The following is a 12864-nucleotide window of genomic DNA, read 5'->3' as shown; positions in this document are numbered from 1 at the left end:
TACTCCTGTTGTGAGCCACTCCTTTCCAAAATTCTTCCTCTGAAATATTTTATACCTAGATATTAACTCCCAGGTCCTTGGGTTTCAGAGATATACTGTCTCTATTTTATAAATATTCCAAGTGATAGAAAGTGGTTAAAATCTTGACTGTGAGTACACTTTTGTCTAAGCCTGTTTCTTTAAATAGGTACTATGCTACAAATATCATAATAACTTCAATGGAAATCATTTTAAGTAAAGGTGCATATAATCCCATCATTCTTGTTTTATTTATTAATAAAGCTAAATTTTTATTTTCTTCTACCAAACTCCTCTTAGAGTTTTATAATGTTATAACATGTGCACAATTCACATTTTGTTTCATTTATTATAGGCATTTATATTCCTACCTACAACTAATGCCATGAATCCTTGAAGTTTCTACTTTAAACTCTGAGATTATTTTTAGAGAAAATACAGCTTTGTTTTGGAAAGAAGTCTCAGTGAAAATCCTATCAAATTATGTTTGCCATCATTACTGGAGCCCCCCTCCCCAAGCCTTTCTGAGTGAATGGGAGTTAAGCTTTGACATTCCTCACAAGGGAGTCTAAACTGATGGATTACCATGTAGTGGTTATCTTACTCTGCCAACAATAAATGCTTTGGGAAGAAAGGCAGATCTGTTGGAAGGAAGGAAACCTGTGTTTACCCAAATGTGTTTTTAATTATGGTATTAACAAAGATAAAGCAAAACCAGGGAAATACAAAATAATTGCAAGGGAGTCTAACAAAATAAACATCATTTGTTCTCAGATTCTATTGAATTACTCTTATTCTTTTTCCAAATATTGACTATTTTCCCCTTTAGTAGTGTTTCTTCATGAAACCCCAGAATAAATGGACCTTTGCTTTAAAAACCAAATAATTATACAAGGAAAAAATAACAAATATAAAATAAATCATTTTGGCATTTAAAGATTAAAATGAAGCCACAGCTTGATCAAAGAGATTCATTAGTTGTTATTTGTTCGTCATTATGAATATTTCAAATCTTATGTAGTCAGAAGTGATCCATTACTGTTTTCCTGGAAGTGATAATATCTTCTCCAGTATCATTAACAGTGTTAATCTTGGTCAAGTTTCCCTGCATTAAAAATTTATAAAAGCCGAATGTTACCATAGTAACTACCATAGATCAGTGTTTCCCAGCCCTGGTGATTCAAAGATCTCACTCATATAAAAGCATAGCTTCACGGGCAAGATGTTAAGTACATATTTAGATACAGATACTCACATACAAAGATATAACATGTTCCCTTTTCCTCTCACAGAGAACATTTTCTTAAAGCAGAAAACTCTAGAGCAGTTACATATACATAAAATGAGCTCCATGGACGGTGGTGCTACTTGTATATTTCTTTAAGTACCACTTGTGTGCTTTATCCCAAGGATCAAATTATTTATTCCTGTGTGCCCATGAACCCTTGGCAGTGACTTTCTGCTTTCCTCTAGTCCCTTTCCCCTACTGAAGCAATGTGTTCATCAGATATCTTTGAGTTACAAGCAAGAGAAATGCCCTCCAGCTAGCTTAGATACATTTATGGGAAGCCAACCTGTATTTCACTTCCAGGAGAGCTCGAATCAGAGGTCAAGCACTGTCAAGGCCAATCATAGACTTTCTTTCCAAGACTTCACACTGTCTCCCCCTGTACGCTTCGTTCTTTCTTCCCTCTCTCTGAAGCCTGGCTACTGGTGCATGTTGGCAAAATGTGGCCACTTCAAAAGGCCCTCCTTGCCAGTCTGTCTGCTTATTCCAAATTCTAAACAGTCATTTTAAGGGTGGAAAGAAGGTACCAATTGACCTTCTGTTGTTGGAATGGAGAATAAGAAGGGCTCAGGAAAAAGATGCAGAGAAGGCAGGATTGAGAGAAATGTTTGGGAGATAAGTATTTATGATACATGCAGCACCTGAATCAAGAAGAAAAGCATACCTAAATCCTTTATCTATATCATTTCTCTCTTTCTGCCCCAGTTTATGAAAATTTGCTGATCTTTGTGAAATCTATTGGAGGAAATAAATTATTTCATCTATCTTAAGTCCTGTTGGGAAATAATGAAAGTATAAATGCTTAATGATTAAACAAACAAATACTTAAAAAAGATACTTCAAAATATATATGAGTTCACTGCCTGGCACATCAGAGTGTTCATTGAAGAAAAATGAAACCAGTCAGTCTTTGGCACTCACCTGATCACAAGGAAGTTAAAAGTGAGAAGAGATATAGATGATGTGGGACAACATGTTAAGCTACTTCTTGTGACACCTTCATCCCATATCAGAGTGCCTGGGATCAAGTCTCACCCCAACTCCTTAACTACCTTCCTGTTAATGCACATAGGAGGCAGCAGATGATAATCCAAGTCATTGGGTTCCTGCCACCCATGAGGGAGATCTAGATGGTGTTCTGGCTCTTGGCTTCAACCTTGTCCAGCCATGCTGTTGTAGACATTTTGGGAATGAACAAATAAACAAAAATTGTCAAATATTCAAATCAATCTTTAAAAAAGAAGAAAGAGAGAGGGAGTGGAAAAGGCAGCCAGTTCCCTCATTCCTCTCCTCTGAGATGAATAAAAAACAGAGCCCCCGAGAGGGAACACCTGGCAGCACCACTGAGATTGAGAGGAGCAATCTGGGATTTCTTTTTTATATGTGGCTTTCTGGGAGCCTGGAGGGTCCAGAAGAATCATATTTTACAAGGCTCAGAAGTTGAATACTCTACTGCCAGCCTCCCCAGTTGGAAATTCAGATTCTGGTCTTGTAAAAGGTTTATTGCCTAAATATTTCACAGGAAAGGACAAGAGGACAAAAAGAACAATTTAAGACAGAACAGGAAAGGGAGCGCTCTCTTTCCATAAGCCCAATCCTAACTTTCACCTCTGCTGTGCAGAGGCCCAAAATGTACTAACTATGTGGTTAACAAATTGGACCTGTTGCCTGAGGGCCTAATAGTTCTGCCCACATCACAGATGCTGCAGTTAATTCTTTGGGTACTAGATGGGGAGGCAACTTTGAGTCAGGCTAATCAAGCTGTAAGAGTACTTTAGTGCAGCCATCCCACAATCCTCCCCTTATGTTAATACTTCCTTTGCTCTTTAGGCCTCTTCCCACTTCTCGCCAAAACTTTCAAGAAAGAATTATAGTCATTAGTAACCTAGTGTGAATAGATATTATCTTTGCAGAGGATGTTTCCATTTTAACTTTACCACTAATTATAGGTCTCCCAAGTGTTTAAAGGGATTTTAAGAGTATATATAAGAAAATGTGGCAGTTCTTTCCTTTTTCAGATTTTAATTAAGTTCTAATAAAATTAGGTAAGTTCTGTACAATGTTGAGGTTCAGTCAGTGTACACTGATTCCCCCTCTATTGCTACAATATTGACTTCCTTCTATACTGATTGGCCAATTTCTGATCCCACCTACACCCTATTTCACTGTCTCCTGTCCTTTCTGGGACCTTCAAGAGCTCCCAGGATCCACAAACTAAAGGGTCACCCTTGGTGCCATTGGGGTCTCCTGGACCCCTGGGTTGCTACTCTGTGGTCAGCATCCTATCAGAATGGTCATGGCCAGCACCATTCTGGTTGTGAAATATTTTGCATATCATCCCTGCTTCTATCTATTTCATGATCCTTTTTACTGTTTAAAAATAAAGGCATCCATCCTCTGTCCCCACCACCAGTCAACCACCATCAAACCAAGCTGAAATCTATTCTGTCAGTTACCTTCCAACAACAAATACAACAAAAATGCCAAGAATTGCTTAATAATAAACTCTGGGAAAATATGGTTGGAGAAAAAGTATAACCAGGTTTGAGGCTCTTAAACTTGTATGTCTAAGCATCTCCTAGAGAACATATTCGAAATGCAGATTTCTAGACTCCATCTTCAGAGATTCTGTCATAAATTGAGATAATTCTGGAATCTGTAATTTTAACTTACATTACAAACAAATTTAATGTATATTATACCTGCATCACATGTGAGATACAGCAAACTCAACTATTGCTGAGAATTTTACATAGTTTCCCATGGGAAAAACATACAAGAGGATTTCAAAAAGTTCATGAAAAATGGAATTAAAAGATAATTTTATGGTTGCAGAAAACATTTTGGAATCCATGTGTACATTTCTTATAACGCATATTTTTCATGAACTTTTTGAAGATCGCTTGTATGCATGGATTTCAAAATTCTTTGCACCAAAACATGCTAACCTTTTAATTAATTCCATTTTTCCACAAACTTTTTGAAGTCCCCTCATATATTCATCACCAAAGGCTTAGTTTGCCAGGATTATTCTCTTTACGAACATTCAGCTGCTTCCTACAGCTTTAACTGCAGATGGTCACGATGTAGCTCATCGCGGATGAGCTCGTTTCTGATGCTCCAGTTGTCTGGGTATTCTGTAAACACACTCTTTTTTTTCTTTTGCAATTACAGAGTCTGTCATCCCCAGCAGTGGAACATTTCATGTAAAGCTCCCTAAGAAGCACAACGTGGAACTTGGAATAACCATAAGTTGTAAGTAGAAGTTATCTATTTTACAATATGGAATTTGAAGGTGGGCATTTGGCCTGGCAGTCAAAATGCTGATTAGGACACTGGTGTCTCGTGTTGGGTTCAAATACTGACTCTGGCTCCTGACTTCAGCTTCTTAGTAATGTGCACCAAGAAGACAACAAGTGGTTGCTCAAGTAGTTAGGTTCCTGCCACCCACGTGGGAGGCCCAGACTGAGTTCCCATCTCCCAACTTTGGCCCTGGTACAGCCCCAACCATTGAAGGCATTTGGGGATTGAACCAGTGAATAGGAACTTTATGTATCTCTCAAAATATTTGTTTCTCTATCTGTGTCTCAAATAAATTAAAAATATAGAGAGAATTTTTAACAGACATTAGAAACTTGTGTTGTCAAATGGTTTACAGGTGTGGCAAATGTTTTAAGTGCTGTTTCCAAGTTTATATGCCATGACAGAACACTGGAACTAGTCACATCTCCACTAGCTATGTGAACTGGGAAAATTACTTAAACTTCCCATGATCTCATTCTTCACCTATATAAAATATATTCCTACTGTAATGTCTAGCAAGTAGTAAATATTCATGCTTTCACATCCTCCATGAATAATGAGATGAATAGATAAATACATATAGATTCTCTACTTTTTAGTGGATTGTTTCATAATTAACTAGCCAAAGTTTCATTTACTTACTTTTAAGACTATCTTCTCATCTGTCCACCATGTGTCTGTAATCCATTTCACAACACTAAAACAGTGGCTCTTACTTTAGTAAATTCCTGAATTGCTCCACAGTGCAGGGTATCTGGGTAACCAAACCAAACTGAAAAGCAGAGCATATGGATGTGTTTAATTCCTGTCTTGCACTAGGCTCTAGTTTTACAACTGCTTTGATAAAACAACTTGGAAAATATCAGCCCCAGTGGACCTTTATAAAACAGAAATTGAGGTGTTTTTATTACCCATAGACTAAGTTCATGCATTAATGCCTCAAGAAAATGAAGCCAATGATAAATACTAAAAGGCCATAGGAGACATGGAGGCAAATGACTGTGACCAAAAGGTGATCTCTTCAACAAAGGGTGATAAGGCTATGTAAAAGTGCCTCGCTGTACTGGCAGACAGCGTTTGTGACTGCCAAGCAAAAATAAAGAATTCTTGATTGAGCAGTATGAAATGGAGCATTCTGATTCTACTTTGATGATATAAATTGAATACTGAAAAATGAAATTTTATTTATAACCAATAAGCCACATGAATCTATTGCAGCACTAAAAAAGTAGTGCTATGAATCAGAAAAATGTTAAGAACAAGGATGTAATGTATTGATTTTGATAGCAACAATGGCAATAACACAAAAACTGCCATAAGAATGTCTTGAGTTTTAGCCAGCTGTGAGCTGTTCATGGATGAAAAAATGATGAATAAGCTTGTCACACCCGTTAGCTAGCCCTCTGGAGCAACAGCTCCATTTATACAACTCATCACCACCATATTGAGTTTGTGTCTCCTGGTACAGATACTTGTATTTTGCCAGTTCTGAGAAAACAGAATTTACTTTAAAAAAAAAAAAAAAGCCAAAATCTATTTCCATTGTAATGAGGTAGTCAACTTCTGAAGCCTAACACAATTCCTTGCACATACAAGGTGCTTATTGAATACCTGTGATGGTTGAATGAATATATAAGAAGTCTTGGGCTGGTGCCGCGGCTCACTAGGCTAATCCTCGGCCTGCAGCGCCAGCACCCCGGGTTCTAGTCCCGGTCTGGGCGCCGGATTCTGTCCCGGTTGCCCCTCTTCCAGGCCAGCTCTCTGCTGTGGCCTGAGAGTGCAGTGGAGGATGGCCCAAGTGCTTGGGCCCTGCACCCGCATGGGAGACCAGGAGAAGCACCTGACTCCTGGCTTCAGATCGGCGCAGCACGCTGGCCGCAACGCACCGGCCATGGTGGCCACTTGGAGGGTGAACCAACGGCAAAAGGAAGACCTCTCTCTGTCTCTCTCTCTCAATGTCTAACTCAGCCTGTGAAAAAAAAAAAAAAAAAAAAAAAAAAAAAAAAAAGTCGTCTTATCCACAATGTTCTACCAAGTACTGTTTACCCCAGGAAATGTGCCTTTGAGGGACATATTCAGTAGATAAGGGGATTTCAGAAGTTTCACAGAAAATGGAATTAAACAATAAGTTTATTTTGATGCAAAAACAATTGAAATCCAAGTATAGTTGTTTTATAAAATACATTTTCCACGAGCTTTTTTAAAGGCCCTCATACATGTTTGTCCCAAGGCTGTTCTGTGGACAAATGAAGCCTTGACTCAGAAAATGATGAAGATAAGGATTCAGGACCTGCCCTGCGTCCCCATCCTGTAGACCTCTCTGGCTCCAGTTTTCTCATCTAGAAAATGGCATCCAGTTTTCCTTCTTCATTGCATTATGGAGAAGATTGAATGAGCTGGTATTTGTGAAGTGCCTAGAACACACTGGAAATGCGACCAAATGTTCATGATTTTAGTGATGATCATTCTTTGCACATTGAGCTGTGTGCAATATTTCAAGCATAGCTGCAGACCACAAAATCCAGTGCCAACTGTATTTATACTTCTTAAATAGGAAATCCAGAGGCCCACTTTCAAACACAGGCTCTGTGAGTGAGGCCGAGGCACTGGGAGAGTTCACTGACTTTTTCTGCTCTTTGTGCAAAGTTCCCTTTCTGCCTTCTTCCCCTGGTGGACACTCTAAGGAACAGCCTGCATCTCTGGAAGCCTCCCATCAGTGCCTTTGCTGCTCACTCTTCAGACCTAATTGACTGGGAAATTAGTCTCTCTTTTTGGATGTGGTGAGCAGTTTTAGACTAATTTTCTCAAGCTCCTGATGAAACATTCACAGCACATTAGCATCGGACATTACTTTTATTGATGTTATTGCTACAATATGGAGTGATTTATGGCAGCAAATAAAGTGGAACGACCTAGCAGAAGGATACAGTGTGGAACTGGAAACCACTTCTTGACAGCCTTCCACTTCAACCAATCAGAAATGAGAGCTCCAGCCTTCCAGCACAACCACCTGCCTTCCCAATCATAGACCCCTATTTGTCTCTGCCATGTGCAATTGACAGTAAATTCCTCTGGATGTTGGTGTTTCCTTCTGAGATTCTATTTCAGGGATTTGTGTCTAGTTTATCCTAGGCATTGCACAATACAATACTGTGTGATTTCTTTCTTAGTCCTCAAAGCAGTCCTTTGACATCTATCCCAATTTAGAGAGAGGAAAGTACAGCTTGGCTGAGTCACCTGCACAAAGACCCAGAGCTAATAACAAGTGAAGCAGGAATCCAAACCCATTCTGTCTGACTTAACAGTGTCTTTGCTGTCACTGTGCCACACATCCCTTTGCTGTCTGATTGACAGGTCTCCCCAGATCCCGTATCAGAAAAGGAGAAGGCAACATTTTGTGAGTAGTTAATTTGTTGACTTTCCTTTAGAGTTGTGACAGAATCATTTGCAGGAACAAAGGCTTGCTTTATTCTTTTTAATAAAAATCATAAAGCAGCCTATGTCAGAAACACAACTAATCTGTCATCACCCACCCCCTAAGTCTTGGGCATATTTAGAAAGAAGGGTTTATGGAGCAATTTTTGCCAGCTTTCCAATAAAAACCATCCTGGATGCTTCCTTTCAAATCAAACAACTTGCTTTACTTGCTGTGTATTATGTATATAGTTGCAATTAAAGCAAAGTTGGGTAATTGTGTAGGTGTCTGTGTGTTTTAATGTAGTTTGGACACTTGATCAGACTCTGAACAAAGTACTTGATGAGCAGAGCAAGTGTCATGAATGGCTTGATGTTATAGGATGTTCTTGGAATATTTTGTTTATTCTCATTTAATTAGCTTCAGAATTCATCTGAGTTTACTTGTCTTCAAGTGTATAAAGTGGTATTTAATAAAAAAATAGACTGTCACTTTTATACCTTCTCTGACAACTATTTGAAAAAATTCATGTTCACTCTAAAAATTAGTTTTTACAGTAAAGGGTGACAGGTGATTCTAAAATGGCTAGGTCAGAAGATGATAGCTTGAACACATGATTTTGCTTTTTTAAAATTACAGTATAAGAATTTTCAAGTGGCAAAAACCAGTAAGAAGGAAAAGAAAAGAACAATAGACAACAACCACCAAAGCTGGTAATGAACCCAATTTACATCCTGTATACCCAAGAGATTTGGAGGTTGATGTGATCAGAGATAGAAGGAAGTGAGAGTGATGGTAAAGCTAAGGCAGGAAGATGGACAGTCTCTGAAGAAGGAATCAGTACCTGAGATGCCTTCCTCTATTCTGCAGAGCTAAGTGCCCTTCTACCCTGCCAGAGGGGCCACATTCTTTAATATAAACAGACAACCAAGAATAAAAAGGCACTTGAAAAAGAATTACACATGCAAAAGTATCACCAAAAACAGAGAGGAAAGGAAAGGCAGAGAAATAGTATATGCAGGAAGAAGAAAACTAAAAAGCAAGCCAAAAAACCCCGTCATTAACATTATTAGCAACATAGTGTACCCTTAGGGGTGAGTTGGGAGCAAACACTGTTAGAAAATAGCATCTAGCATGCAACATAGGACTCTTGAAAATTAAAAATACAGTAGCAGAAATGAAAAAATAAAAAATTAAAATTGCAGAATATTTCAAGATTGTAGAACAAAATACACAAGAAATTTAGACTAGATAAAAAACAATTTAGAGGATGAGTGCAAATGGTAGCACATCCAAATAATAGGCATTACAGAGAGAAAGAGGAGGGAAGAGCATCCAAGAAATAATATAATGAAATATCTTAGAATCAATGACAATTTCCAAATTAATGGGTCTGTAACCCATGAATGAGAACAGCCCTACACCAAGACAGGTGATTATAAGATCTAAGAATACTGGGTAGAGGGGTAATCCTACAGGATTCCAGTGGGTGAGTGTGAGGAGTGGATTTCAAACAGGTGTCATAATAAAACCAATAATAACCAGATAATCAGAATGATAGCAGGCTTTTCTGGGGCCGCTCAGGAAGCTAGAAAGCAATGCAGTCAATGGAAGAGTGGATTTCCTTCAGAATTCCACAGGGAACAGTTTTCTAGCCTAGAATTCTTTACCTAGAAAAGCTGTCAATCAGTTGTGAATCAAACATGCTATCCCAAAATAACACCCACAGGGGGAGCGAATGGCTCTTGAAAATTAACTGTTCAGCTATACAAGGTCTCAGAAAGTCCTCCTTCCATGCATCCTCCCTCAAAAATCAAGAATGAGCATCATCAAAAGTGAAAGAAAGCAAAGCCAGAAAGTGAGAAGTTGGATTCACATTGCAAATTGTCCACAGATGTGAAAGAGAAGAGATGAAAACTTCTGGGATCCGAGAGTCTATGGAAGGGAAGTTCCCAAGGTCTATGTAGCAAACCCTAGAAAGAAAACAGTCCAGATTATTCAGAAAGTTCTGCCAGAATTCCTGATGCCACTTAATATATTACAAGATTATTTACATATTTATAACAAATCTGTGGAGTTGAATTCATGATAATCACAAGAAAACTAAACAAAAACATTGAGATGACATAACTATGAAGATATGTTGTTCAACAGAAAAGGAAAGAAATCATAGAAGGCCACATGACTTGTCTCTGGATACTGCTGATCTAAACATGCTGAAGTAAATACCGGATATTAACCTTACACAAATCGTGGCAAACATTTATTGGAAGAAAAATATTTTAGAAGCAAGAGTTGCATGTTACTTAGCAATGTGGAAACAAACAAAGCCCAGAAAGCTGCTCCATCTAGAGAAGCAGAAAAATGAGGACTTATCTTGCAGAACTTTTTGTCTCTTTCAAATAAATATATACATGTATAATTTTGATGTAATTAAAAAGTAAAATCTAGTAAGTGGTTTCCCTGTGAGAATCAAGAATGTACAGCATGGGCAGCTTGAAAAATATCAGCCATTATAATGTTATACAAATGGATATGCCAGTGACATTACCTAGCAGGACTGCAGAAGAGCTATAGGCATACAAGACAATACCAAAACTTGAGACAAGTTAAGCTTGTCTTGTCTGAAGAAGCTTGTAATGACCCAAATAATGCAGTTCTTAGTAACAAGAGTGCTGACAATGAAAATATAAAGGAAGAGTTTGAGTTAAGTTTATTTCAGGCCTTTTCTTACCAAACCACAGTCTTGACCTATTTAGTGTCCCTCCCCACTGATTTGTTTGTAAGGACGTCCCTGTTGAAATCACTTCACAAAAGACAAAAATATTTCATGTCTAATGACCTCATAAGATTAAACTAGTCTTGCCTCTTTTTCTTACCCAACCTCTCTGGGGTTTCAAAACCAGGACCCACAACAGAGGTGCCTGGCTCATAGTTTGCAGTCAATAAATATGCATTAAATAAACGAAGGAGCCGATGGAGATTTCCAATCAAATTCAGAGCACTAAGTGGATGCAAATATTTTCTCAGAGGGTCACAAACTCAGAAGCCCTCCCAGGTGAGGGCAGTCAGTGAGATCTGTGCAGTGAAGACAATGGCAGGTGGGAGTCTAAAGGCTCCATCTAGAGTGGGGAGCGGGAAGGTGAGTCCAATATCGTTGGATAATAATAACAATAAAGATTTCAGTCCTGCATTCTGGGTGCACTGGTCCAGTACTTTCACATGTAATAAAGCATATAAACTTTACCACAAGCACTCAGGGTACATGCTGCTGTTATTCATCCTTTACCACTTTGCAGATGAGGAAACTAAGATACCTAAGGATCGTGTGCTCAGGCACACATAGTTTAACTAATAGAGCTAGGATTTTGAATCTAACTATTGTGACTGCCAAGTCCTGCCTCTTCATCACTATACTATATTGCCCCTCTATATTTTTTTCAAAAACAAAAAAAGAAACCATATGTCTATAGAAAATCTGTTTTAAATGTTAGCAATTAATTGTTTTGAAGATTTATTTTATTTATTTTAAAGGCAAAGTTGCAGAGAGAGATAGAGACAGAGAGAGATCTTCCATCTGCTGGTTCACTCCCCAAATTGCCATAATGACTGGGGCTGGACCAGGCTAGAGCCAGGAGCCAGTAGCTTCTTCTGGGTCTCAAGCTTGGGCCATCTTTTGCTGCCTTCCCAGGCACATTAGCAGAGGGCTGAATTGGAAGTGGAGCAGCCAGGACTTGAACTGGCACCGATATGGGATGCTGGCATTGCAGGCTGGGGCTTTAACCTGCTGCGCCACAGCACCATCCCCTGGCAATTAATATATTCAAACATCACAAGCCAAGCAAAGTATGCCTAGTTTGTGAGTTCTTCTCAGGTGGTAGAAATTTGAGACATGGTGATAGTGTACAGCAAGGCCATAGGCTACCTTGCCGCATATAACATGCATGGTAGTAACAGACAGGAGTTCATGTGAATTTGGACCTGCATCTGGGTTTAACTTCATCACCTCTATGGGCATCCCCTCAATGAACCTTTCAAGTCTTAGGTATGGACTTGATAAAGGAAAAAGAAGAATCTAGCAAATGTGAAAATGCCACAATAACTTTCAATAGACTTTCAATAAGAAATTCCAATCTTGCTGCAAATCAGTGTGTTTGTCTAAGAGATCCTCTGGTACAAAGATGAGATAAATGGGTTTGATGTATTCCATGGCCTTTGCTACTGTTTAGTTTTGTAGACTATTTCAGTGGAACGTGGATGTTTGAAAAAGCCAAATAAAATACTGAATACTATCTGATGCTTACTGGAGCTTGACAAAATGTTGTGTAAATTCATTGGCAGGTGCTAGAAAAGTTATACTTGCTGGTAACAACAAAGTTATTTTGTGTGCATGTGTCCTATGCATAGAATAATTTGCAGTTTTGAAATATGGCATGAGTGAAAATGTTTACGTTTCTCCAGAGGAATTATATCTTATCATTGAATGAGGGCTTACATTATAAATTAGTTATGGTGACTAGAATGTTTCCCATTCTTTGCTAAAAACTAGGAATACTGATTAAATGAAGCCTCGTTGACATTTACTATGGACTGATTTAGACAGTGGATAAGGTAGTGGTATCAGTGTTTGCATTCTCTTTAAATGTTGTTTTGAGATATTAAACCATCTGTTATTGTGCATAAACATTTTCCTAGGATTCAGATGGGATTATGGGATATGACATGGTTCTATGATTATTATGAGGTGATTGTACTGTCTATAATATAATTTACTTTAGGGGCCTTTTAATGATCTTTTAAAGGAAATCACTTCAGGCTTCTGGTTAGCAAATTATCTCCT

The 12864-nt window shown here is 38.4% G+C and overlaps 1 protein-coding gene across 14 annotated transcripts in view; it reads left to right on the top strand.

Moving 5' to 3' along the window:
- GRIP1 (glutamate receptor interacting protein 1) overlaps positions 1 to 12864 on the top strand; it is a 737425-nt gene that overhangs the window by 658467 nt on the left and 66094 nt on the right. For all 14 annotated transcript variants that reach the window (XM_051846415.3, XM_051846410.3, XM_051846416.3 and 11 more), the window contains one exon: positions 4481 to 4561. In XM_051846415.3, coding sequence (XP_051702375.3) covers positions 4481 to 4561 — 81 coding nt within the window. The remainder of the gene's footprint in view (positions 1 to 4480; positions 4562 to 12864) is intronic.

Source organism: Oryctolagus cuniculus, chromosome 11 (assembly GCF_051225735.1).
Source record: "Oryctolagus cuniculus isolate XC-2025 breed Fujian yellow rabbit chromosome 11, ASM5122573v1, whole genome shotgun sequence".
Taxonomy (NCBI): Eukaryota; Metazoa; Chordata; class Mammalia; order Lagomorpha; family Leporidae; genus Oryctolagus; species Oryctolagus cuniculus.
The sequence above is the reverse complement of the archived record's forward strand: the minus strand, read 5'-3'. Positions and strand labels throughout refer to the sequence as shown.